The sequence below is a fragment of the Alosa alosa genome, chromosome 2 (assembly GCF_017589495.1).
Source record: "Alosa alosa isolate M-15738 ecotype Scorff River chromosome 2, AALO_Geno_1.1, whole genome shotgun sequence".
In the NCBI taxonomy this organism is placed as follows: Eukaryota; Metazoa; Chordata; class Actinopteri; order Clupeiformes; family Clupeidae; genus Alosa; species Alosa alosa.
In genome coordinates, this window is record NC_063190.1 from 16639056 (window position 1) to 16666671 (window position 27616).

At 41.2% G+C, this 27616-nt stretch overlaps 2 protein-coding genes and 1 long non-coding RNA gene across 9 annotated transcripts; 2 read left to right on the top strand and 1 right to left on the bottom strand.

Annotated features, from left to right (window-relative positions):
- The first annotated feature begins 422 nt into the window (after positions 1-422).
- On the top strand, positions 423-9468 carry birc2 (baculoviral IAP repeat containing 2). Of its 3 annotated transcripts, none has more exons than XM_048228119.1 (9): positions 426-647; positions 3660-5354; positions 5455-5554; positions 5681-5759; positions 5835-5883; positions 5992-6234; positions 8157-8411; positions 8886-8927; positions 9105-9468. In XM_048228119.1, the coding sequence occupies exons 2-9, from the start codon at positions 4436-4438 to the stop codon at positions 9296-9298; spliced, it is 1881 nt and encodes a 626-aa protein (XP_048084076.1). In that variant the 5' UTR covers positions 426-647; positions 3660-4435; the 3' UTR covers positions 9299-9468. The 3 variants fall into 3 exon arrangements, with proteins under 3 accessions (XP_048084092.1, XP_048084076.1, XP_048084085.1); XM_048228128.1 differs by lacking the exon at positions 426-647 and adding an exon at positions 935-1028; XM_048228135.1 differs by lacking the exon at positions 8886-8927 and having other exon boundaries at positions 423-647.
- A 793-nt stretch (positions 9469-10261) lies between these two features.
- Positions 10262-26952, bottom strand: polq (polymerase (DNA directed), theta). Of its 5 annotated transcripts, none has more exons than XM_048228079.1 (32): positions 26583-26952; positions 25485-26164; positions 24880-25062; positions 24480-24610; positions 23986-24142; positions 23653-23770; positions 23269-23491; positions 22662-22803; positions 22125-22271; positions 21623-21835; positions 21001-21143; positions 20656-20857; positions 20361-20503; positions 19955-20148; positions 19682-19806; positions 19200-19443; positions 15954-18976; positions 15472-15612; positions 14768-14970; positions 14428-14668; positions 13607-13800; positions 13270-13401; positions 12875-13049; positions 12641-12764; positions 12435-12550; positions 12131-12315; positions 11914-12025; positions 11658-11782; positions 11433-11574; positions 11249-11335; positions 10858-10964; positions 10262-10769 (listed from the first exon to the last, which is right to left on the bottom strand). In XM_048228079.1, the coding sequence occupies exons 1-32, from the start codon at positions 26648-26650 to the stop codon at positions 10656-10658; spliced, it is 8334 nt and encodes a 2777-aa protein (XP_048084036.1). In that variant the 5' UTR covers positions 26651-26952; the 3' UTR covers positions 10262-10655. The 5 variants fall into 5 exon arrangements, with proteins under 5 accessions (XP_048084036.1, XP_048084055.1, XP_048084046.1 ...); XM_048228098.1 differs by having other exon boundaries at positions 20361-20506; positions 26784-26951; XM_048228089.1 differs by having other exon boundaries at positions 19955-20082; positions 20361-20506; positions 26583-26951.
- Positions 20873-21752, top strand: LOC125284257. The gene is made up of 3 exons (XR_007191844.1): positions 20873-20944; positions 21058-21180; positions 21673-21752. It is a non-coding gene; the product is annotated as an uncharacterized LOC125284257 (long non-coding RNA).
- Positions 26953-27616: the final 664 nt, after the last annotated feature.

Genomic DNA, 27616 nt, shown 5'->3' on the forward strand with positions numbered 1-27616 from the left:
AGCTCGGTTCACATGACTAATTAAATTATTCATATCATGTCCTAAAGAATGATTCATTGGTATCATACATTATTATAGACAATAATACTGTGAACACAATAAGGTTTATCTGTTCTTATTGCTTATTAAGAGAGAAAGTTTATTTAGTGACGTAAGGTGACACTCCCACTTATGCAGACCGGAACTGTCCCGTTTTGCTCCCATAGTAACGAATTACGTTGCTCTATCTTGCTAGTAATCAAGGATCTTTGAAAGTACCTATGATTCAGAATGGGGTTTTCTCATGTCTTTTTGTCTCTCTCTCCCTCCCTCCTTCCAGTCATTAGCCCCTCCTTGGAAGAGACCATCCTCTTATCGTTCGTTCACAAAATTAATTAAAAGGAGGGGCTAAGACTGGAGGGAGGAGGGAAGGAAGAGAGGGAGAATAGACAAAAAGACAGACGAGAAAACCCATAGACAGAGAAAACCACATAAAAGATTACAAATAAAAAAAAAACCAATGAGGAAAGGGAATTGGCCACGCCTACATTTTTGTGGTTTTAAAAAAACACAACACGTCCTCACTTCCGCTCTGACTTGCAAGTTAGAGCTTTGGTTAGAGGGTTACTTGGAAACGAAATTCATTTCTGTCGACCAGAAGTGATGAGGTAAGTGTTAAACTTCACCATTGACCAGTTGTACTGGTTTTACCTGTTTTTTTTGTCATATCAGTCTCCTGTAACGTGATAAGTTAAGCTGATTCTTCTCCGTCTCCAGGTAATGTAAATGAACTGACAAACTGTAAATAATAATAAAATACTGTTTATTTGATAAAAAAAAAAGGAAGAATATGTGGTAGTCCTAGGTCTTTTAGACCTACTACAGTATTTTCAGAAAATAGTTCTAGTTGAAAGAAGCAGTTGCTGTAAAACCCATAGCTGCTAAAACCTGACAGCACAGGAAGTCAACCCTGCCCGCAGCTTCCGCGAAGCCATTTTAATGCAAGTTGTGACTAATACGCGGATCTCCGTCCTACTGGTAGCACTAAGGTTTGTTGCGTTATTGTGTGTCTTTTTCTAGTAAAGTGCGGTCTGTGTATGGATTGAACTCAGGGCAAAGGTACTAACGTTTAGTTCTGCCACAGGGAGGCAGTTGACGTTAGCTGGGCAATGATAGCTAAGCTAAGCTAAGCTAAGACAGCGCTAAAATTGACCTTGTAATGGCGCCTATAATTTTAACTAGCTTCTATGGCTTTCTGCTAACGTAACGTTATAGTGTAATACTTTAGACGGGAAGGGGCAAATAGCTATCGTAACACCCCCAATTATCACCACTTTTGTTCAGAAATTCTAAAACAACGATGTTTTTTAACACTTCAAAATAATATTTACTAAATGAACCTTACATTTTTCAGTAGCCATAGTTGTGTAGATTTGAACAAAATCTGGTTTGGTTCCTAACGGGAGCATTTACTGCCTGAAATATCCGATTTTGTTTACCACGCTCGGAGTTATAGTGCTGGCCTGATGGGTCGCCTATTTACACCGTTTCAACGGCACATTAACGGTTAGACCGAGAATTCTCGTCGTGAAATTAAAATTCCACTGGAGATCCAAGCGGTTGTGACACACGCAGCCTTACAACACTGTTTACAGCTCCTCGAGTCACGGTAAAATGTCATTTTTGGTACATAGCTAATTTAGATACACCTATGTTGTGCGTGGTTGCGTTTCTATAGGAGTCCGCTGTCTTGGTTTGTATAGAAATGGATATTAAGTGACACATACACGCAAGACGGTGGAAATACAGGACCGGTGGAAATGGGGGGAGTTACGATAATTAACTTAAATTGAGGCACATTCGCCCAAACCTAACATGTCAAGTGGCTAGGTTGGACGTCCGCCAGTTGGTAAAAATTCCAGTAACATTAGACAGTTGGCCTACAGGCTTCAAATCGCATGGGGGCGATAACTTATAGAAGAATGGGTCTTTATATAATTTCGGGTACATTTCCCGTCTCCACGATAAAGATTTAGTTATGATCAAAAAAAGAAATCTTTATGGAATCAATTTTGGGCAATTATACTAATAAATACAACAACCTCTCACCAATAACAATGCTTTATAATTATTATTTATCCACAAAATATTAAATAAATGACTTCTACACCCCATATTATTGACTGTCTCCGACTACAGTCATGTAGGGTGCGTCTAGATTTCTAGGTCATGCATTTAACTTGACTAAACATGATGTTATCAAGTCAACAATCTTATCTAATCATTTTTTGGAGATTAATTTACTTTAAACATCAGTTATATACAATGTCTATTTTCTTTATTGTGCAATAAAAAAAAAAGATAATTTTTGCCCGTCTCAAAGTTCTTCTTGTTAACTCTGTGAAACTACTTTAAAAAGCAACTGCTTCTTCTCTCATTAATTTGAACAAGATGTTGAGGATACACCAACAATAGATTAATTATTCGTCAACTCTGTTATTGCGTTGTTGGAGTGAAACTTTTTTTTATAAAACAATAATATGATTAAAAGCCATGAAATTCTGGTTTTTATACATATCATGCGGTAACTAGTGTGAGGTTAGGATGTGGAGCTAAGCCACAAAATGATGGGAAATGTCAACTCTGTTATCATCAACTCTGTTAATTAATGATGGCAGAGTTGACAATGATGTGCTGTCAACTCCAGTGTTTCCCATACATTGACTTATTTGTGGCGGCCCACCACAATATCAACATTGACCACCACATAATGATTTTCCAGGTTGTACTAAATTGTGCTTAAATCTGGTTAGCATCATAACCACGCTGTGCTAATTTGCTAAAAACTGTTGCATTCAAGTTAATTCTGCAAACCTACCACCACAAATGGAATTTAATTATGTGGGAAACACTGAACTCTGTTTTCAATAGCATTTAATGAGTGTCAACTCTGGTAATTTAAGATTTTGCTCTTAAAATTGTGATTTAAATATTTTTTTTTTGTTTCAAATGTATATCAGAAGATGTTACAACTAATATTATAGCACATGATTTTCTTTTTAAATTTTTTATATATATATATATATATATATATATATATAATGTTATATGTCAAAGCTACCTTTTTTTTTTTTTTTTGAAAATATGCACCTCTTGGAAACACCGCCGTCATGTCATCCGGAGAAATTTACAGCTCCCATTGACTTTTATTGAACACATGTAAACAAAACGTCAATAATGTGCTCAAACTAATGCCGCTGACTTATGCCAGCAACCATTTGACTTTGATAATTAACTACATTTTCGTACAACATAATATAGAGCAACAATAACAGAATTTGGATCAAGCAATGAGGAGAAATCTTATGCAAAGTGTCAGCCCCTAAGACTGTACCCATTACCTACATTTATGGCCACAGCAAACTGATAATATCGGTTATCATGTCGGCCCTAAAATTCCATTTCGGGGCATCTCTAGTTATGCACAAATTTGCTCTAAAATGTTTTTTTTTTTTTTTTTTCAAATAATGGCTGCTGAAAATGTCAAAATATAGAAAAAAAAATCTGTCAGTAACATATGTCAATCTCAGTTGCCATTGCTATCCCTTAAGCAGATGATTTGTGTGAATTGTACTATATGCTTTTGATCACATTGTTCACTAACATTGTGTTATCCACAGGTTGGACTGGCTTTGACATCGGAAAACCTCACTTCTTCAACGTCGCTTAAACATATTAACTTATATTATTTGATTTCATAATTGGACATTTTTTTCCAAAATGGACCCTTAAACCCCAAAATAAGGGATGCCCATCATGGAGAGAGGCTTGAATTAACACCTCACCACATTCACCTGCTTTAATGATTGTGATCATACCTATATTTTCGGTTTGGCATTTTAGATATTGGGCTTAAACAACATAATGTTTCTAAAAGGGAACATACACAGGAGGGAAGCATTTTACTTTCCACATGACCCTGACTGATGTCCCAACCACACTGATAGGATCGTTTTCATTTTTAAGTTTTGCCATAGTCAGTTTGCCTTTTTGTTGGAATGTGTGAATTCGCTCAATGCATGTGAGCTTGGGAGTGTAGTTCCTGCTTTAGGCTTATGTCTTCTGACTGTCATAGGGTTCAGTAGAGCTGTAGGTCCTGAGCATGGAGTGATTCGTTGAAATGAAAGGGCAAGAGGTCGTTCTTCCTGGACCTCAGTTGTTAAGTGATATGAGCAGTGTGTTGCAGTTTCTACTCCTAAATGAGATCTTAGGGTTACCTTGTGTCGCCAAACTTTTTGGATGGCATGAGAGTAGGAAGACTGCATGGAAAGATATGTGTGTGTGTGTGTGTGTGTGTGTGTGTGATACCATCTGTTTAGCTGTTTATCTTTTATCATCTCAGCTAATTAATTCAAGCCTCTCTCCTTGAATGGGCATCCCTATTTTATGTCCTTAAATGGAAATTTTACAAAACAGTCCCTTTTTAATGGGGTTATGTCGTAACAGTGCCCCCACAGACTTGCAGTACGACAACTCCTCCGAGTTGTTCCGCATATCGACATTCGCCAAATTTCCCTCAACGGCAGCTGTAACGGAAAGAAGCCTTGCTCGTGCTGGCTTCTATTACACTGGTGTTGGGGACAGGGTCCAGTGCTTCCGCTGCAAAGTGACCGCAGACAACTGGCAGCCAGGTGATTGCCCTGCCGAACGGCACAAACAGCTGTCTCCGAGCTGCTCGTTCATTCAGACCTTGCCCTCCACTGCCAACCTGCTGTCGTCCTCCCACTCCGCTTTCTCCCCACTCCGCAATGCTACCCAGATGCCCGCGCCAGTGGCGGTGGCAGGGGCTGCGGCGGCAACGTCCTCTGGCCAATCAGAGGAGCAGGTGGGCTACCTCAACATGGGCTTCAGTAACCTGGCCCCTTCTAGCCCCCTGACGTCGCGTGGTGTGGAGGACATGTCCCACCAGCGGCCGCAGACCTGCCACAACCCCAGCATGCGCCGGGAGCAGGACCGCCTGGAGTCCTTCCAGAGCTGGACCGTGACCACCATCACACCGGCTGAATTAGCCAAGGCTGGTTTCTACTACCTTGGTCAGGGTGACCGCGTGGCCTGTTTCACCTGTGGAGGTCAGCTGAGCAACTGGGAGCCTGGTGACCGGGCAGTGTCCGAACACCAGAGGCATTATCCCAACTGCCGTTTTGTCAGAGGGGACAGAACGGAAAACGTGTCCCTTGCCGAAAGCAGCGTCTTGACCAACGTGTCCAACTCTGCCATGCAACAGTGTGATGAGAGGCTTCTCACGTTTGTGAACTGGCCCTCCAGGATACCTGTTCGCCCAGACCAACTTGCCAAGGCCGGATTTTATTATGTTGGTAAGAATATGTCTTTGACCCAATTGCAGCTAAGCCTTAATTGTCAGATGTCACACTGGGTATTACTATTGTTCATTGTTTGTTTTCCACCCCGGCACAGGCCGCAATGATGATGTGAAGTGCTTTTGCTGCGATGGAGGATTAAGATGCTGGGAATCTGGTGACGACCCATGGGTAGAACATGCTAAGTGGTTCCCAAGGTAAGTTCATTATAACTTTTATTTTTGTTACACCATACACCTTTTATCACTTCTGTGACTGTTTAGCTATTAACCCTCATGTCTTTCTAATGGGTTTCATGTGGATGTATTTTGCCTCTTCTACAGGTGTGAATATCTTTTGCAAGAGAAGGGACAAGAATTTGTCCACCAAATTCAAGCCAGATTCCCAAGACTCTTTGAGCAGGTAAGTGTGAAACTCCAGTCACAAGACCTTAATGTTGGCAATAAGAGCAAAACTAACTGTGCCTCTGCTCCACAGCTGTTGACAAATGGTGACGGTCACTCTCGTGAGATTGTTGATCCACCAGGTAAGTGTATAGATGTAGACTGCCAAATATCAATCAGGTCCAACATATTTTTTATTATGTTTGAGACAAACCGAATTTCCCCATTAATCGTGCCTTCACTCTGAATAGTTGTGCATCTCGGCCCTGGAGAGGAACGTTCAGAAGATGCTGTAATGATGAACACACCCGTGGTGAAGTCTGCCCTAGAAATGGGGTTTGAACGCAACTTGGTCAAGCAGACTGTGCAAAGCAAGATCCTCACCAGTGGGGAAAACTACAAGACCGTGCAGGAGCTGGTGTCTGATCTCCTCAGTGCAGAAGATGAAAAGAGGGAAGAAGAGAAGGAGCTTTTTGCAGAGGAGATGGCATCAGGTATGGACCCTTTCAAGAGAGTTCCATTATCAGCATCATAGTTGGCCCCACAAGACTTCCTTTTTAACATTCCATATGTTATCTTAATGCAGAGGAAGTAGATTGGGGCCCAAATAGAACGTTTAAGCATTGTTTTTGTTTACCTTGTTGAAAGGGTCTATATATTGACTCTTGGCATCAGGGATATATTGACTCTTGGCATCAGGGATATATTGACTCTTGGCATCAGGTATATATTGAATTAGTAAAATTGTCCTTATAGGCAGGTCTTGCCACTTGGCAGCCATCTCCACTCAAAAAATAGGCTAAAGAAGACACTTTTGGGTGTCGGGGTGAACAGAAAACAGTTACCTGAAACACTTTGTTTTTCCAATACAAGCATCAGAAGGCACAGGAACTCATAGCATCATAACATAGCATTTCAGACAAGGAATGAATAGTGCTGAAGAGTACATTGAAACATGAAAATCTATTGTAGTTCAAATAAGAACTTTGAACATGTGCATAATAGGTCCTCTTTAATGCTTGTTTAGAAAGGGAAAAAAAACTTCCAGACCAAGCTTCTAATTGAGACCTGCCTTTGTTTGTCCAAACCTGTAATCACACCAGGCCAGTTAACCCTTAAAGGTGTGGGTTCTTGAACATTCTAACATAAGATTCTGTTTAGCAACAATTCAAGGTTCTAAAATTCTATGTTGAATTCAATGAACCCAGAGCCATATAGATAGATCTATCTATAAGGCTCTGAGTGAACCCAGATATTCTTTAGAACGTTCATTTTCCAACATTCCTGTCACACTGGTGTGAGGGACTTGGCTTTTAGGCGGGGATCAATCAGGCAACAAAACAGATTGTCTGCCTACTACCATATGGTTATTATTTTAATTGTGATAGCCTTAGAATTATTAACATAGGCCTAGGTAGCCTAGTCATTGTTTGCTTATTTTATTGATAGACGTTTGATGAATGAATGAGCCTACTGTAGTTGATTGGAAGTAGAGGGGCAAGTTTTCGAAGGTATTTTCAACTATAATATTAAGGTAAATCATACTATGTGCATTCTTTGCAGTGGCAAGTGCTTTCTTAATGATGTTGCGTGCCGAGACAAGGAAGCACTCACACGTGGGTGCATACGTAAATTTGCATTCAGTTGGTCTACCACGCCTACTTCTGCTGTTTTACAGAAATAGCCATGATTCCCCTTTCAAAAAAGGATAACTTTACTTCATTGTTAGTCTATATCAAAAGCGGTGGTTCACTTTGTGTGAATGACTATTTTCTGCGTCTTTTTTATTCCAACCGTGGGCACTTTGGAGCAGAAACGAGAACGCGCACACATCCTGAATTACATACACCTGGCTTGACATAGTCGCTCCTACTCATCCTGGATTGGCATTAGTGAAACGAGTTGAGCTAGGATGACCAGACAACGCTATGTCAAACCTCGCTTTATCACTTATCTTGGATGTCTTAATTCTGCCTTTGTGAAATACCCCTCTGGTTCCTGTTAATTCCTGTCAGCTCACTGAGTAAACACAAACCTTGTGACTCAATTGTCTGGTAACACCTGACTCAGGTTTTAGGTTCTCACATGTTCCATTTTGTGCAGTAGAAAGGCATCTATATTGTCAGTAAATAAAAAGGAAATGTTACAGGAAACCCTAGCTAGACCATATGTCTTATCCTGATAGTGCTTGTCTGCTGATGACAATCATTTATGTTTAGAACATTTACTAATTCACTACGTAGTGAATGAGTGGTTGTTCTGAAAACAGTGATGATCTAAATGTTATTGTGGGTGCAGGGGAGGGAATTGCTGTGGAACTTCCATTGTGCATTTGAATGTAATTTGCCTCCACCCACAATAGTATCACAAGAGAGGTAAAGTCCAAACATTACTTAACGTGACCTTTCTTTTTTAGATGGCTTTACCTTTCTGAAAAAGCACCACACAGCCCTGACGCAAAGATTAAAGAGTGTGCAAAGTTTAATGGACCATTTACTGGAAGAAAAAGTGATTTCCCAGGAGGAGTATGACACCATTCGCAACTGCACGTCAGTCAAGCGGCAAACAGCCCAACTCATCGACTTGGTTCTGTCAAAGGGGAACGCTGCAGCTGAAGTCTTCAGAAATTGGATCAAAAAGAATGATGTTTACCTCTTGAGAGAATTAATGGGTATTAACCATTTACCTTCTTGATTATAAATATATAAAGTCCTGGGGGGAAAAACATACAAGATCATGCTGGTTCATGCAAGATCACCTGGTTAAGAACACCTCACACATGGAGATGAAACTTGGTGATGCAACAAGGGAGTGTCTTTGTCTCCCAGTTAAACTGCCAAAGATTAAGTAGTATAGACTCTTTCAATCAGTTCCTAGAGGGTTTCCGGTTGAAATGTTCAAAACCAACGCAGATACTTTGAAATGAAAATGAATCGGACTTTAGCACAATACTCTACAAAATGACTACAACATTTTTTTTTTTTTGTCCCCAAGTTACCATTAGCTTTCTGTGCCACCGGAAATGCCTTAGGAATGCACATGTTTGTTTATGCAGTTGAAGGGGTCTATATTAAACTACTAAACTCCAGCTACTTACAGAAGACTGACCTCAATTGTTTAATTGTTGTTCTCGCTACACTTTCAGCCCAGTCAAATGAAGCTGCATCACCGAGTCAAGATCTTTCAGGTATACAAATATGTGAAGGGTTGCTTTTCCTTTCAGATTTTTAACAAAAAACAAACAAACAAACAAACAAACAAAAAAAGGGAATCAGATTCAGCAGCCTGAATGGAGTCTGCTGTCCTTGTTATCATTAAGCCGGTGGTTTCCATCTTGTTCTCTCCTCCCTCTTGTATTCTCCAGATTTACCAATGGAAGAGCAGCTGAGGCGACTTCAGGAGGAGCGCACGTGTAAAGTGTGCATGGATAAGGAGGTTAACATCGTCTTCATTCCCTGTGGACACTTGGTGGTGTGCAAGGAGTGTGCCCCCTCATTGCGCAAGTGTCCCATCTGCAGAGGCGTTGTGAAAGGCACTGTCCGAACCTTCCTCTCCTAAATACGCAGCAGATGTTTGGAAAACCTTTCATAGAATATTATTACATACCATTGTGGTATGTATATTCACCCAACAGCAAGCTTGCACTTTGGAGAGGTACAGATGGCGATCAGTTCATGTGATTGTCACTTGATTTGTCTTCTCATCATTTAATAAAATATTAATTGGCAGTGTGTTCCAGTTGTGTTTTCAAACGAGTGTGGCTCTTTTATAGGCATATTTTAGCCCAGTAGCGCAACCATTGAGGCAGTGTAAGGCTATTTCTTTTATTATTATATTCTTAGTATGGAGCTTTTATACTCACAGCTGTCCAATATATTAAGTCATTACTCTCTTAACAGTCTTATCAACAACAGTAGTAAAGTTTGTGACTATAATGTTTAAAATAGCTTTCCATTTTCCAGCAGACTCCTAGGCTAGGTACCTGTCTATTATACTTTTGCTACTGCTGAGTACATAAAGAATACTTAACTGCTGAATGGATATGTCCCATGAATGCTAGGCTTTACCCAATAAACATGGCTGTGAAGGCACATATGCTAGACATAAAAGGGCAAAATATCCAACGAACACCCTTTTATGTAAGTTGCTTTAGGAACTAAGTTCTCACATTTTTTTCCATCTAAGAAGGTTGCTGTTGGGTGAAACATGACACTGTGCTATGGTATCTCATCAGAAACACTACAGTTTATGACGATGTGCTGTAAAAAACAAAATGCTCAGGGTGCTTGCAAAAGGCCTGGAAAAGTGGCAAATGAATGACTTGCTTTCCAGACCAAAAGTATGAGTATGAAGTTTGGATGAAAGTCTTAAAAATGTTTGGATATTTTGCACATAATACATTGTTGATGGTGCACAAAAATATCAATGGCCAAAATCTTTACTGAAAAGGGCAAGCACCCAGTTCCCTGTTGAATGTGGGATGTATATTGTCTGTTGGAGTGAAGCAACAGTACAAACCAAAACTTTGAATCAGAACTTTTAATAGTGCGATACATTTTTTTAGTCGCTTAATTCTTCTCACAACCTGGGTAGGAAATAGTGTTAATGTGTACAACTATACATCTTGTAATTCCCCTTACATAAATACAGATACATACAGCAAATGTACATTTAATTACAATACATTCAAAGACATTCATTTAAATTCATTATTGCTTCTGGCCCAATAAAGGAAATATATCCAGGCCTTTTGTGAAGAGGCTAAAAACCAATAAAAACAGGAGGTTAAAAAAATTCTTTGGAAATGTTATATGATTATGAACACTACAATCACAAACCAACATTTTACAAATGAGCAGTTTAATCTGTTGGCTCTTGAAGGTGCAAAGGATGTCCCTCCAGTAATAAATATCTACTAAATATCCAAGTCTTGTAGATTACCCCAGCTGGAGCCAACCTTCACTTTGACACAGAGCTTCACGTACAGCTTCACAGCGGACTCCATTTCTTTCTTCATAATCTGTGCAACCTTGAAAAAACAAAAACACACGGCAGGCATTCAGCACATCTCCAGACAATGGCTTTGCTCTATAGTAGCCTACAGACGGTTGTTTTACATGTATGAGGTCTTCTTCAGCGACTTCATAGATGAGCTCATCGTGGAGTTGTAGAATGAAGTAAGCTCCTCTCAGGGGCCTGGAGAGGACTCGGTGGCGCCTTGATCCTGAGAACATGCAACCAGAGACGGTTAACCCTTGAAGGTGTGTGTTTTTGAACATTCTAACATAATATTCAGTTCCGCAACAATTCAAGGTTTTAAAATTCTATGTTGAATTCAATGAACCCAGATATTCTTTAGAACGTTTGCTACTCATATGAGAAGCGCTCTGCTTAACGGCTACACTGAGAGCTTCAGACCCTCTGCTGTGGATTAAGGGTTTGTCTACTCTATACATTCTATGTACCTACCATATCTAAAATACCAGAAATGGAATAATATGCTCTGACCTTTCCTAGTCACAGATATGAAGAAGCTCATTCCTCTGTCACATCTAAGGAAGATCATTCCTTCTGTGGTTGTCATCATTGAGGAATCTACAGTTGTATTTCATCATGGTTTAGCATCTTACACAACATCCTAAAAATCATAAAACTGTTCATGGCATACAGGGGCGCCATGACAGTGACCCACCTGCTCCTGGGACAGGGTGCTGATGAGACTGGGGTATGTTCTGGAAAGCTTTGTTAAACTGCAGCTGAATGTTGACTGTGGCAAGCTTGACGATGTCAGCTGCAGACCCTTGGACAGTGGTGTTGACTGCCTGGCGTTCAGCCTACAGAGTTAATCAATTTAATGAGACAGACTACAGCTTGCCTTGGGCACTGATGATTCTTTTCATGGTAACATGAAACTTACATGCGATCTTATATACATATTTTTATCTTTTATGCCTGGGAGAAACCTCCTCCTGCCAAGAATGGTCTGTACATAGCCATTTTTGCCACAGTTCTTCACAGTTTCTTTTAAAAAGGTCTGTATTCCTGAAACACAAGATAAATGCAGTCATACCACGGCACACTTGGCAAGTTCAGTTAAAGCATTTAACTCCTCTAAATCCATATATATATATATATATATATATATATATATATATATATATATATATATTTACCTGAATATCTTGATTTGAAAGATTCAATGTAAGATGCAGCATCATTCTCATCAATGTCCATTTGTTCTCCAAGAGATTTTGCTCCCATGCCATAGATGATTCCATAACAAATCTGTCAAAGAAAGGAAAAGACTCATTAAACACACTCGTTTTTTTTTTTTAAGCTGAGTCGCCATTACTGGTGCAACATAAATAAGAAGCTGTGAGACTGCTGTACCTGTTTTGCCTGCTGTCTCAAACGATCATCTACTGATGCAGGGTCCACCATCTTCCACTCAGCTGCAATGCTTTTGAAGACGTCTGCCCCGCTGTTAAGCACCTTGAGGAGTCGCCGGTCACGCGACAGGTGAGCCAAGATTCTGAGCTCTAACTGAGAGTAGTCAGCTGCTAAGATGAGCCCTCCTAAGTAATAAATTACATGGCCAAGAAACAACAAGAAAACATTTTATCATTTTACCAATGCAAGACAACAGCCAACACTTTTAACGATTGAATGAACAATACTTCTTAGTGTGCCTCACCTGAGAAAGGGACAAAAGCGTGCCTCATACTAACTGAAAAAGGTGTGCCCCTTTCTTGTGGAGTTTCCAATGTTTTGATGAGTGGTACAAATTGCTGAGGAATCCTTGATTTTCTCCTGTGAAGAAATTTCTGAATGTAAGAAACTGGTCTGGTCATTGTAGAAAATATTCAAACACAGGTTAGTTACATATTCAGGTTCAATTACCTTTTTGAGGAACCAATACTACTTCCATTCTCCAATGGCTGGCTTTCCCCAATTACTGTGGGCATCTCTATATCAAAATCTTTGGGGACATTCTGAATGTTCGGTTCAGTGAAGCTAACTCTTCCTACATAAGGTTGTGATAGATATAAAAGAACATTATAAACCAAATGGTGTACATATTTTACAAACAACAAAGCCATGCTGTTAATCTATGTTTACTGTAGTTATCTCTACCTGTTGCTGTATGTGTTTGTGAGACTGGATGTATCCTCTCCATATTCAGTACTGGATACAGACATTTCTCTCTTTGCAGGGGAAAAACTACCTTGGTCAGGGCATTTGTGATTCTTCTCCATTCTAGAATAACCCCTGGTAACTGGTGCAGTGGTTTCAGTTTTTCTAGAATGTCCTGGAAACATTTATTTTGAATCACAATTCATAATTACAGAAAGAACCTTTACAAACACAAAATGCATAGGAAACAACAGAATAACAGTTTGCTATAGTGTGTATATTGCTGATTTACAGTATTTGTCTCTCTACAGACCTATACAGATTGTCCGAAGACCTCAAACATGGCTTCTGGCCAACACGCAATGAATTTCCAATCATAGAATTGTGGAAAGTACCTTTGTGGTGCTAAACTGTTTAGCCAGTCTGACCCGACCTCCACCAGGTCTTCGAGTGTAACCAAGAGTCTTCTTGGCCTTCTGACCATTTACGTCCCCGTTTGGAGGCAACTTCAGCTCCAAGAACAGCACCTGATAAACCCAGACACATTTCTCACTTCTTCAGACTTTTCAACAATGAGAAATACAATTCTAGGGAGCTTGCTGTCCAAAATGGCAAAATAAATGTACATACTGTAGTTATAAATTAAAATAGCAGTAAAAATGTGGCAAAGGTATAACAGATGATTATCCAACTTTACACAAGGTAGGTCCACCAACACTGTACTTAACAGACCTCTGCAACATCGTCAGGGCTGGTCAGGGAGAAGCTGTGCCCAGCCAGCTGGTATGCCTGGGACTCCAGGGCTTTGAGCTTGGCCTGCATAACATGCTTCTGGGCTTCGCACTCCTCGGTGCTGAACCCAATACCATTGAGCTCCAACAAAGCCAGGCAGTACTGGTTTGGCATCTCCACATTGTGAAACACATCTGGAAGGGAAAAAATGTTCAGCACCCTAAAACCATAGTGAATCCCCTTCCTCCCAAGGACATAAGTATACTTCTGTGGACAAGATTTCACGCAAATCAGGTGCGCTCAGTTGTCTCCAAAGTAGGGCTTGGTGATATGGACCAAAAATCTTATCCCGATATTTTTACGCTGAATGGCGATATGTATATAATCTGCATTTTAAACAAAATGGGCTAAATGTTCAGGTTTAACTCGATGCCACATGTATGTATGTATGTACATCTGCATGCAGAGGCAGATAGGGGAGCGGGTTGAGTCGGTCGTACGCTATGAAAGAGCTGCCTACTTTCGAGTGGACAGAGGAGCAAACAGCAAAAAACAAATCATGACGCAATATCGATATTAAGATACTGTCCCAACTATACATCTCCTAAAATATACAGGTATAACTCATAATATTGATATACCACTCAATCCTGCTCCAAGTATTATTTTTCTGCTGTGCTAACAGACACAAATTATGGTGCTGCGCAATCAGTCCATATGTACAGTACATGCTCAAACTGTGTCCACAGAAATATACTTTCCCCTTAAGTGGAAGGCTGTTTTCTATTGAAGCTTTAAAAGCTAGTCACGTAAAGCAATACCTAACAGACTGTCCTTGGACAGAAGGTCAGTGAGCTGGGCCATGACTCTGTAAACAAGGACGCATTCCACTGCTGCTCTGTACCGTCCGGAGTAACTGGCATCCCCACTCATCCCTAAACTTTGCACGCCTTGTCCTGAACTAATACCGTCCAGCAGAGAGACGTCTTGTGGGGCGAAGTTTGTCACCATGTTGTGCAGAGTGCGTTCTTTAGAGCCAGGGTCCAGCAGCCAACAAGCAACCTGCACACAATGGGAATCACATGGTAATAACATAGCATGCAAATGGAACTCAGTCTTTGAAACATTATGATACGGAGAGGGAGAAAGAGGCCCACCCACCTTTGGGTCTTCGAAGACTCCTCCAAGTGAGACTCCACAGGCCAACAACAATGTCTTGTAGACTTGAAGGAGGTCATATGCAATTGTAACTCCTCCATCATCAGAGAGAACCTTCTTTTCTAAACAGCTTTGAATTCGCTTCTGTCTCTCGGCAACAGTCAATTTGTCATCCAGAGGAGGAGGGGCTAAGCTTGCACTGATGTCTGTGGACAGGCATAAATATATGGCAAATTGTTTTACAATCTACACATTATATTGTTTAGCATTTAGCAGACACTCTCATCCAGAGTGAACTAACTAGAGATGAGTAACCACTAGACCACCACCCATACAGTATACTTAGAAACAAGGAAGATGGAGGGGAAAGGTTAGGCTTGCAGGGTAACTGTTTCAGAATCAGTTTCATTTGTTAGCCAAGTATACTTACGTACACAAGGAATTTGACTTCGGTAGGTGTTATCTCTCTACACATTCAACAAATAGACATGTAGTACTAACAAATAGACATGTAGTAGTAAACAGACATGTAGTAGTGTAGCGAAGGGAGAGAGCAGTGACCCCAACCGGTCTTGAACCTGGGTCTCCGGGGCACTAAACCTGCAGCTTGACCGCAACGTCAAAGAGACAGGCCCCTTGGTATGGTCGTCAGTGCGCATACTCAACTGTAGTGACGGCACTCCATCACAAGTAGTTTATGGTAATACCTCTGTTTGTCTGTTCCTGCTGTAGAGATATGTAATAGGCATCTTTTCCTCCCCAGCACACAGAGATGCCAACAACAACAAGTCCTTCATCTCCTTTCACAGGGAACCCATCTTTCCTCAGGCTTTTCCCTGGGTGGACACCTACAACCAGACATACAGTAAATCAGCTAATACAAAAATATCAAATAATAATCAAATAATCAAAAAATACAAAGAGCTACAGTAATTTCCTGTGTATTAGCCGCATTGTGTATAAACCGCAGGACAGTGTTTTATGCAAGTTAAAAAAACAAAACTATATTTATACCATATTAATTGCCCCTGTGTATTAACCTCATGGCTGAAGTAATTTTGCAAAATCAATGTATAAACCTTGTCTAATAGTTGGGAAATTACAGTATTGCTTAAATTGAGGAAGAAAAATCACTGAAAGACATGGAAGGGAGGCTGCTGTGTAATGGATGAAAACAAATGCACCTGACCTTGTTTGTGTTTTACTCCTATGACCGACTTGGTGTCTGGAATGCGATCACACTCCTCACAGGCGAGAGCCAGAGCAACCCTCTGCTGCGTTTGCCACTCCTTCACAAAAGTCTCAAAGAGGCTCTGATCACTGGCCACATCAATGATTGTGAAGGACTCGGGACTGCTGGGAGTGAACCCCATAGATATCTGTTCCTCGGTTGCCTCATGTGGAAGGCCACTGTCGGTTAGAGGGTTGTTATCGCTGAGATTGGATTTTAATTTCACTTCCACATCAGGCCAAGGTTTTTCTTTGGTGTTCGTTGAGGATTGGGGCTGAAGTGGTGACTGGATGGCCGAGGTGGTCATTTTGACCCTTACAGGAGTGACAGGCTCTGGGGTTGGAGGAATGATGTCACCCCCTTGTCTGGACCGTGGGTTTCCTATTGTGTTGTGTGTCATGACAACATCATTCTCACCTACATTGTTTTTATTTTCAGTGTCAACCACATTGTCTTCCCTCTCAGCTATCAAACCTTCATGATCTGAGGAGTCTGAATTTGTCTCCACTGGCATTTCACTGAAAGTTGAAAACTGCTCTGACCACTTATCAAATACCTCTTGCATTCCTGGACTCACAAGAAACGAGCACTCACTGATCTTTGCCTCTAGGTCTTTACAAATCACTTCTCTGTCAACAGGCCCAGGGAACTCAGACATAACACACTCCTCCATACCTGGCCTCTCTGGCTCTCTGGTTGGCAGATGGCCACATTTTAACACACTATTCATTTTCTCCAGGTAATGTTCTCCGATCAGGAGGGAATCTCCCCACTCAGACAGGTTGAATGACGACTCGCCCCATTGGATGGCCTCTTGAACTTCACCAAGGGGTGGACTATCTGGGGGTTCCTCAGTATCTGCTGCTATTCCATCCTGAGCGACCATTCTGTTCTCCTCTGCCATTCCATCCACTGCGGTCACTTTATTCTCTTCCGCCATTCCATTCTCTGCCCTCATTCCACTCTCTGTCGTCACTCCAGTCTCTTCCGCCATTCCATTCTCTGCCCTCATTCCACTCTCTGTCGTCACTCCAGTCTCTTCCGCCATTCCATCCACCTCCTCCTCCTCAGTTTCACCTGACGCATCCTCTGCTGCCAGGGCATCCAGCAAGGAGCTATCATATAGACTATCAAATAGGAAACTGCTGCTACCATTGAGGCTGGTCTCCGCTGCATCTTGTGGGATCTTCTGGCCGTTGTTGGATTCTAGAGCATGTGGGTCATTTGCTTGCTCGTCCTGCTGTGGAGCTCTCAAATTCTCTTCGATTACTTGATTACTGTAATTGAGAATTTTTTCCATTTGACTGTCTGTCAGGGAGATGTTGTATTTGGAATGGGCTAGGGTACAGCTGCGAAGGCAGACATTGGTAGGACTTATATTGCCCAATGACCTCTCTCTGTTGGGGTTTGTCTCAATACCAGATTCCTCAGAAGACTTTTCGTCTTCAGATACTGATAGCTTAAGCATGACATCAGTGTGGGATTTCATGGTTCCATTATTAGCTTTTGAGTTGGCATCTCCCTGAAAAACACCATCAGTGTGGGATTTCATGGTTCCATTACTAGCTGTTAAGTTGGCATCTCCCTGAAAAACAACATCAGTGTGGGATTTCATGGTTCCATTACTAGCTGTTAAGTTGGCATCTCCCTGAAAAACACCATCAGTGTGGGATTTCATGGTTCCATTACTAGCTGTTAAGTTGGCATCTCCCTGAAAAACACCATCTTGCTGCTGTATGATTCTCTCGGTCTGTGTGTCTAGCTGAAAACTGTCACCAAAGTCCCCTGCATTCCCTGTGTACAAATCAGGGGATGTACATTTCTCTGCTGGTGAGACAACAGTGACTTGTTTAATTCCTGGTGTCCTGATGTGACATGATGATGAGGAAGTGTCTTGGGGAACATCTTGACTTTGACATGAGTCTTCAGCTTTGTTTCTGTTTGTTTGTACTAAAGAAGATCTCTCTGTTTCGTTTTTGGCCTCGCTATGCGTGTCCTCGGTAAAGAAATGCTTGGATTTAAATCTGACCTTCCTCCCACGGTCCTGATTCTTGTCACAACTTAACCTCGGGACTTCCTCAGAGTCTTTCAACTGGGTTGCTTGCTCAAGTTTATCTGTATTTTTGTCGCCTTCTTTACTTGTGTGATTTTGATCTTTAGCTAGGTCTGAGGAGGGCTGATCTGTCCTCTCTGGAAGTGATGTGCTGTATTTATTTACGATTTGTCCATCATGTCCATCTGTCACTCCTAAATCTTCCACTTTCCTACGTTTGGACACCTGAGTATCAGGTGGTGGTGCAGACTGCTCCTCAGTGGCAGACATGCCATTTGTATTTAACTGATTGTCTGAATTCACATGAACAGATGACTGAGCAGACACTGTGTCGTCCACTGGCCGTTTCTTGTCTTTTGCTTTTATGGACCTCAGCACTTTATACAATGCACTGGATCGGCGTTCACAGTCAGCAGGCAGAAAATCCAGCACAGGATTTGTAATGGTGTTCTTAGTTGATTTGTCAACAGAAGTGTCCATGGGTTCTTCCCCGCTTTCAACATTCTCTTTGGATGTAACTTGGAGACGGACAGTGTCGTCACACGCCATGTGCAGACTTTTCGTGATCTCTGTGTCTTTCACCACTCCCTTTGCATGTTTACAATCTGCACTTGTATTGGTGTCAGTCACTTCTCCTTTAACACTTGCCTCATTGACCTCAGGCTTGTGCACCGCTGTCCTCTCTGACTCATCATCAGCTGATCGCTCTGCTGCTGGCTGGTTTGTGCTGCCCCCTAGTGGTAGAGAGGCTGGGTCCCAGTTCACACCCAGCATGGCCAAGTCCTGCTGCAGCAGGTGCCTCGCCTCGGCCACAATCTCCAGAGCTGCCTCTCTCTCCGTCAAGGGCTTCTTCCCGCTGACCCATATACAACGTAAGCTTCTGCGCTCCTGGACTTCCCATTCAGTCTCGTCAACGGCCTGCTTGGAGCTAAAATGGAGGAGAGATCACATGATCAGAAAGAAGTGAAAGGATACTTATTCATTATTTCCATTCAATCCTGTCATATAATAATTATAATATAGTAACAGATTCTATGCACAGCAAAGTCCTTTCATTAAGACATTCATCTTAATATAAATTTCTAAAGATTAAGCTTGTTTGTTGGGTTTCCATGAAGTGAATCTCAAACTTTTCCACTCTCTGGTTTTACCTTTTGAAAGGGACAGCTTTCCTCAGCACTTTCTCTACATCTGCAACCTGCGCATGGGCCACATCTGCCACGGTGAGAAGTCCTGCGCTGTACAGGGTTCGTGCGGTCTGGGCGTTCAGGAGAGAGATCCGCACCAGATCACAGAGTTCTCTCTGCACTCCGAAACTGAGGCGACTCTGGAACTGTGACAGTAGTATCTCCAGGTTGTGCCAACCCAAGCGGTTGCAGAAGACCGTGACCATTCCTGTTCATATACAACATAGAACCAACATATAACCTACCTAATAAATTATAACTACATTTCAATTAGTGAATGAAGGAAAACAATACAAGTTCCCTTTGTCCTGTTGTTTGTTAAGTGATGCACAGATAATGTTCCATAAATAAATGTCTTACAAAATGGGCTTTAATCATGCATGATCAAAGTCATGAAAATAGCACAAGAAAAGATAAAACAAAGGTATTGTCATCAAACTTATTACCTGCGTAGGTGGAGGCCGACTGTTGAAGAGACTGAAGCTGTCCTCTGCTACACCCGTACTTCTTCGCCACAATACCCAGAGGTACTTCATTCACCAAGTCCAGTAACACCAGTGTAGTAAAAAATCTATAAATATTAACATATCAAAGAAATAGTCTGTTCATTCATTTAAAAAGCTTCACATCAGCCTCCAAAAATTATTTAGCAAATAATCATGATCATCAGATTATACTGCAAATCTGACTACAGTACAACTGTAAAAGGGATTCGGTACCGTTTATGTATGGCCATTTGCCTTCGTTGTTTATCAGTCTTGGCAACCAGCTTCCCACTGACCGAGCGTGCCAGGAAACCCTCCTGGATTCCCACCATTTCAGCCACACGCTTCATCGATGATGGCAGCTGTTCCCAGAGACAGAAAAACTGGTACCAGTCAATTGTGGTCCAGTCCGCATACACAGGGGTTATCTGGAAGAGATATATGAACTTTAACACTATATTTAACAGTGAGCAAAAAAAAGACCTAACTTATGACTTAGTGTATTGACAGTAACAATGAAAAGTGTTCCCTTCAAGATCTAGTTAAATGTCAAATGAAACTGTATATTAAAATGTAAAAACATTATCACTGCACTTACAGTGTGTACATGTTATTAGTCCTGCCATGTCTCTATGCTTACCTGGTAAAGAATATGGAGGTCATTCTCCAACACAAATCCCTTCATTGCTCTCTGCAGGTCTGCAAATATCCCCAGGGCCTCCGGTGGTGACAGGGATGAGGACAGAGTCGCAGAGCCCAGATGAGTGGGACAATACCTCTCCTCTGCTAAACAACACAAACAAACAAACAAACAAACAAACAACAACAGCTCCATAATGTTGCTACTGCAATCACCTGTGTGCACACTGGTGGAGATGAAACTTCGCAGATGACGAAAAGTTTGTTAGTGGAAATCTACTGAGAATCTGTCTCACCATCTTTGTCGTTCTGGATGTGGATAAATTCATTGTCCATGAGCCACTCTATACAGGCCTCTATGGCTCCACGACTCTTGTCCTTCGTGCTGGATGTTGATCCTGCACTCCCTTCCTCTGCTGCCAGACTCGCTGCCAGTAGCGTGCAGGAGGCATAGAGCTTCACCTCCTCCGGAGTGCTCGCAACTCCCCCAACGATAATCTGATAACACCACAAGAAAGACAGCAAGATGAATACAACTATCTGAATAGTTCAACACACTGGTGATATCGCTGAGAAAGTGAGAATGTAAGGATAAAATCAATTTTCCTTTGTATGTTATGTTTCCCGAGTCCCTTCCTTACCTCTAGAATTGCCCGAAGCATACTAGTCGTAACGCCCTCACCCTCCTTTTTAATTAGACAGCTGCTGATTGGCTTCAGCGTGCCCTGTATCAAGCTGACTCCCTTGAGACGTTCAGACTCCTTACAGACCAGCACACTCTCACCTGGATCAGAGTCGTGTTTTCACTTTGAATAGGCAAGGTAGGTACACTACATATTTGCTCATAATACACAACAAACAAGTTAGGGTTTAACTAACAGTATGAGTATTTCACACAACACATCAAAATGCGTAACCCAACTGAGAAGATGAATCTGATATGCTAATGATTTCAAGAGGTTTTGAAAGGAGTAACTACAGTCGTTTCCGGTGTATTAGCCGCATCATGTATAAAGCGCATGATGGTGTTTCCTAAAAAACTTTGTATTGACCACACCTGTGTATACCTGCTCAATAGCCCAATGAATCAGAATCAGATCAGAAAGAAGAAGGAAGAAAAATGAAATGCATTCCCATTCATAGCCCGCCCCAGTGTATTAACCTCATAGCTGAGGAAATCTTTGCTAAATCAATACATAAACCTTGACTAAGAGATTACAGGAAGGAAATTACAGTAAATTGCAGTGGAGCTCGTTCCCTTACCCTCAGTGTCCACTCCTTTGCGCCCTGCTCGCCCTGCCATCTGCTTGTAGGTCAATATGTCCAGCAGGTGGCCGTTGAAGACCGGGGTACGGATGATGACGCGTCGCGCCGGAAGGTTCACGCCAGAAGACAGGGTAGACGTTGCGGCCAGGACTCGAATGCAACCCTCACGGAAGCCATTCTCTAAAATATCCCTCTCGTCAAAGGTCAGTCCTGGGATTGAAGAGTTGGTTTAAACTATGTAGAGCATAAACTTAGAAGAGTAGCCACATACTTATTTAGCTTAAGACTATTTATTGACCATACATGTCTTCATCAATGATTCCATTTCTTTCATGTGCATGTTATATATGTGAAAGCTAGGTAAACATATCTATCCACATACATATAGGTATATGTATGTGGATAGATAGATAGATAGATAGATGTAGATAGATATAAATATGATCATATAAATCATATAAATAATAGTATGTCCAAGTCTACCCTGTTCATTTTGTACCTGCATGATGGAAGGCCACACCCCATGGCACAGTGCGCTGGAGAATATGATCGAGTCCTGCAGGGGACCGTTTCAGCTGAGCCACCACATCCAGCAGACCCTCATGCTTCAGAGACACAGGAGGTGGGCCTGACGAACCCTGCTTTTCTGTAACAGTACAAGTTATAGGTAAATACTGACTCCGGGGAACTTAAAGGAGAATTCTTGAACATCATGCCCCCAGAGCACTGTAGCTGCTCTGGCTGTTGGCTAGCTAGATAGCATCGATCTTTTTTGTTTTATTTCGTATCGACTCGGTGAGTACCTTGGTGACCTTGAGAAATGAAGATCTATGTGAAATATCGCAAATACATCTGTATAAATTAGAAAGAATATATTGTGCGTGGCAAGAAGAATTTCTGAGTCATCTGAAATTTTCCAGGCAGTCATAGATGATTATCTATTTTCAAATCTTAAACAACCCAGCCCACGCCTAACATCTGGCACAGGTCCTGAGAACCTTAAGCCCAAACCCTGTGAGTGATTTTATATGTGTACCTTTGTGATGGAGGTTGTAAAATTCCCTTGCAATGCTGTCTGTCAGTTTCTCACACCAGCTTTTAGAGGGGCAGAACAGCAATACAGAGTGACCGTCCTGTATGGTCTCAAAACACAGGCTTACAATGTGGTCATCATCACCCTGGGGAGGAAAGAAAAGTCTCAAAACACAGGCTTACAATGTGGTGTGGAGATTTGTAATATACTGACTGCTAGCAGTTTTAAACAGCACCACATTTACTAAAATGTATTAATTGTTATCGACACAGCAGGCTTTTGACTACACTCATCGTTCATTTGGTTAAGTATTGCAGTCACTGCAACAATAATTAAATGACAACACTTGACATTTTCAGTGGGCTAAGCAGGGCAAGTGACCTTAAGTGACCTTGTAGGATCCTGGATAGTGCTTGTACAAACAACAAACTACATTGATGCAAAGTGCAGTGGAACATTTCTGAGGGGAAAATCCCAGAGTGGTTAAAATTACATTGTTTAGATAAATACCTGCACCTGTGGAACTCTTCAACATGTGGTTCTCCAGATCTCGGTTTACTCTTTACATTTTAACATTTTATCTTAACTTCCAGGTAGCCTTGTTCCTGACCTTAACTTGAAGAGCAGGCTGGAACTTCCTCATGAGGGCCATTGAGCCATCGTAAACACTGGAGCCAATCTTCACCCACTCTTTCAGAGGGACGGGTCGGTAGTCTGTATGATAAAGCTCAGCATCCAGCCAGGTGGCCAAGAGGTCCAGATTGGGTAGCGTGGCACTCATCCCCACAATCTGAATTTCCTTAGAAACACTCTGGCTTTTTTCTGACAAAGATCTATGCAAAGATCAAAATACAGGCATACTGTCAAAGCAGTATTGGATGTCAATATTCATGTCCTGAATATTCAAGTTTTCTAGGGACTTATAGAAGCATACTAAGAAAGCATACAGTACTAAGAAAGTGTGCAATGATTGTATTGAGATGCAGATCGAGACCTTGTATCTGCAGTTGAGGTTTTCTGTGCAATGAAGCGAATCTTGGTCAGTAGAAGTTCCAGCAAATAGCCTCTCCCAGAGTCTCCAACCATGTGCAACTCGTCTACAACCACTATTCCTGAAGACAAAAAATGCCATTATTCTTAAATAATAATAAAAAACATAGAAAGATACATGGATACATGGAATACATGGAATATCAAATGGAAATGAAATGCTTATTACAATGAGATGAAAATAACATTCAAAATAACAACCATTGCATGCTATGATATGTATTATCAGAGATAAGTAAAAACAACATAAATAAATCAATAAAAATATAGCATTTACCCAACAAGTCCATTCTGTCCTCTTCAATCAACCTATTGATGAGTCCATTTGCTTTCTCTATGGTGCATACAGCCACATCCAGAGCCCCAAACCCGCCCGCAGCGGACGTGCTGCCCATATAACCCTCCACCCTCACCCCCGCCTCCTGGAACACATCCTGCAACACGGGCCACATCAATCAATGAGTAAGCAAGAGTTGCTATTGCTATTTATTGCAACTACTGCAGTATGTTCCTTTGATCTGTATGTGTATATTAGCTTGTGGATGTCTACATTTCCCTTGGGGTTAATCAAGTATCTATCTATCCATCTATCTTTTAATTGTTGATTACATTCAGAGTCAAATACAGTTAGATGGCAGATAAAAAAGAACTGATAATCGTGAATGTGAACAGTCACAGATCATAATGAGTATAAGTGCTTCTATAGTCTTTCAGTAGAACAAACATGCACACAGTTAAAAACACGGAAGTGGTCAAGAAACAAGAACCAACCTGCAAATAGAACATCTTTTCCCGGGCCACAGACACAAATGGTAGAATAAATATAGCTTTCTTCCTCGTTTCAAGGACTCTCTTGAGAATGAGTAACTCAGACACTAAAGTTTTCCCAGCACTCGTAGGAGCTGAAATGTTGAAAATAAACAAACATACAAATAAGGATGCAGAATGTGCTCAACCATTAAAAATAGGATGAGTGAATCACTGGTCATTAAATAATTAGTTAATTAATTAATTTGGACACATAAAAAATAACTTGAATAAATCCTGCATTTGATTAATTACAATCACAGCGAAGACTATGAACAATTGTTCAACATCTTGCTGAAAACATGCCAGCACCCACATGGCGATTCTTAAATGCTGCAGAATGTTTAAAAAAAAATTTTTTTACCTGAATACACCAAGTTTTTGCCTTCCAGGACTCCTCTCTGGGTGAGGCATTCAGCTTGCCACTCAAACATGCGCTGCACACCCCGGCTTTGGTACCGGTCAAGCACAGGCTTGGGAAGGCCCCAGCTTGACAGAAGTAGCTTGTCTGTGAGATCAGTTGGAATCGCCATATGCATACTCAGTCCTAAAGACGTATTAATAAGGCGAAAAGGCTTACTAGGTTTACTGTATTGGTTTCAAAGGCTTCCACTTCCATCACTGTACAAAAACATGCCTAGATGATAGCTATTTATGCACTGATGAACACCTGAGGGGTGTATATATGATACAACTATGCAATATATAAATATGAAATTATTAATTACTATCTGTGAAATTCATATACCCCCTGTACACATACATTCATCATTTTCCTCAGTTTCGAATCATTCAATCCACAATACCATTCATTCACATTACTGAATGATCCGATTTGAATTTGTTCACATTCATACATCACAACACTGACTGCTGAGTTTTGATTTAATTTTAAAATAACAGTTAAACCAAATGCTTGCATGTCTAGAAAAATAGGCCTAGGCCTACATCTTTAGCACTGAACTCTACCTGCATCAGCCAGCGTTTCCCCCAGAGAGCTCTGCTCCAGGCCAGGAGGAGTGAGCACTGACACCGAATGATTGCCCAGGGAACGAGACGGCAGCTGGTGGCCTTTTTTCTCCTTTGCCGCTGCTACATGGGTAGGGCTGAAGAGGATGTAGTCCTTTCCTGTGCTTTTTGATTGTTTACCTTTAATCATAGATTCCTCAGCATCCTGATTTTTCTTTCTTGGAGGATGAGAGGGATTTCTGTCAGACAGTTTTGCCTGTGTGGGGGCTGTTTTATGAGTGTCAGAAGTCTTTTCGTCCGGGTCACTTTTAGGTTTCTGTGCATCATGGTTTGAGTGTAGCCCTTCTCCGTCCTCGCTGAAGAGCAGTTTCTGTGCCAAACTTTTACCATTTTCCAACCGTTTCCAAGTTTTCTGACAACCCTGGGATACTGGGATTGTCCCTTGGCCTGCCGGTTTGGATATATCATGAGAGGTTGTGGAGCTTTTATTCTTCTCCTTTGTAGAATTGACTCTTTTAACGCCTACAGATGAACTGGGATGAATTTCCACTCCATTATTTGTTCCAGTCCCACCAGGGTCAAGATCATCTAAGGCTTCAAGAATCTCCTGATCCATGGCCAAAGTGTAGTCTCCTACCTCCTGTTCATTATCTTTCTGCTTCAGATGCAGTATGGTCATGCTATGGTTGTGAGGGTATGCAAGATGATGTTACAGTAAGTTAAAAGTATCAGTAAAGTTTACCCTAATCTCTTGTATAGCCCTGTCGAACTGTGTCATCTCATTGAACCTTGAACATCTCATTGAACATCCCATTGAACCTTGAATCTCCTTGATTGCTCCGCTTTAACCCTCTCTGCATATACCTTTCAACTTCCTTTTAGATGAGACTCATTCTAAACAGACAGATTTGCATATTTCATTTGTGCAATCACTTGGGTGACAAAGGCTTTTGAACGCACCAAAAGTAACAACCAACCACCCAAACACCACCACCACCACATCAACTACTACCGTGACTGTAAACAAAAACTTGTAGCTTGCTATGTTATCCAGATAGATAGATAGATAGATACTTTATTTATCCCCAAGATCCTTACCTTTTTGTCTTGTACTGATGACGCCCCATATAAAACTTTCTTTTCGATGGTGGACTCGAAGAATCCATATTCAGCGATCACAGGTGAAAGCTATTTATTGTCATTTGACTGCTAGCTACTGATAGCCTAGCTTAAAAATCAAACTTTGACAACTAGTAGGCTAGCTAGCATTCTGTTAGTTAGCTAATACCTTTGTCATACCTTTGCTATCAGCCACGTCCATTGTGTTTCTCGTCGGAAGTACATCGTATTTATAAATAATGAATTGATATAGACAGAAATATTTACAAATGCATAAACATAGATGATGTAAAAAACCTGGACATACACACAACACTTCAAAAAAGCCGCCGGGTGCTACTCATACAAATGTTCGGGTTACAAACTCGAACTTTCACATCAAAAGTTCCACAGGTAAACTCGCATCTCAAGGGGCACTGAAATTTTGTGAAATATATTTTGGGGGAAACGTGTTGCTTCTGGTAATTTGACGTTAGCAGTTGTGTTGTCATGCTGAAAGTGCTATATTTTTCAGAGACAGTATAGTTTTCTTTCCGGTACGGCGTACCCTCTCCAAATATTTTAGTGGTACTCCGTACCGGCCAGTACCGGCTTACTTTCACCCCTGCCTATGACCTCGTGTTTTAAATGGCTGCGTGATGGATTCACTTTGTCCAAACTTTAAATGACTTAAGTAAACATTAATAAATTAGCTTAAATAAAGTTTAAGGTAAAGTCATATAAACAATATTACTAATATGCTAAAAAGGCTAACATTTAACAGAATAATAACAATAACCACAACATAGGCCTACAAACAACAACTAAGCATTAATTGGTGAGAACTAATTAGGCTATGACTAGGTGAAATGTTGTCCTGGTCAAGATTTCTCTCAGCATGAGCAAGCACGTGTAGCCTATGTACCATAACATTGAAAAAAAAAAAAAAACAACAACAACAACAAAAAAGAAGTGTTTAAGAAAACTTTGGGAAGAGTTTGTGTGTTCAGCTGATGTTTTGTGCAGATTAATGT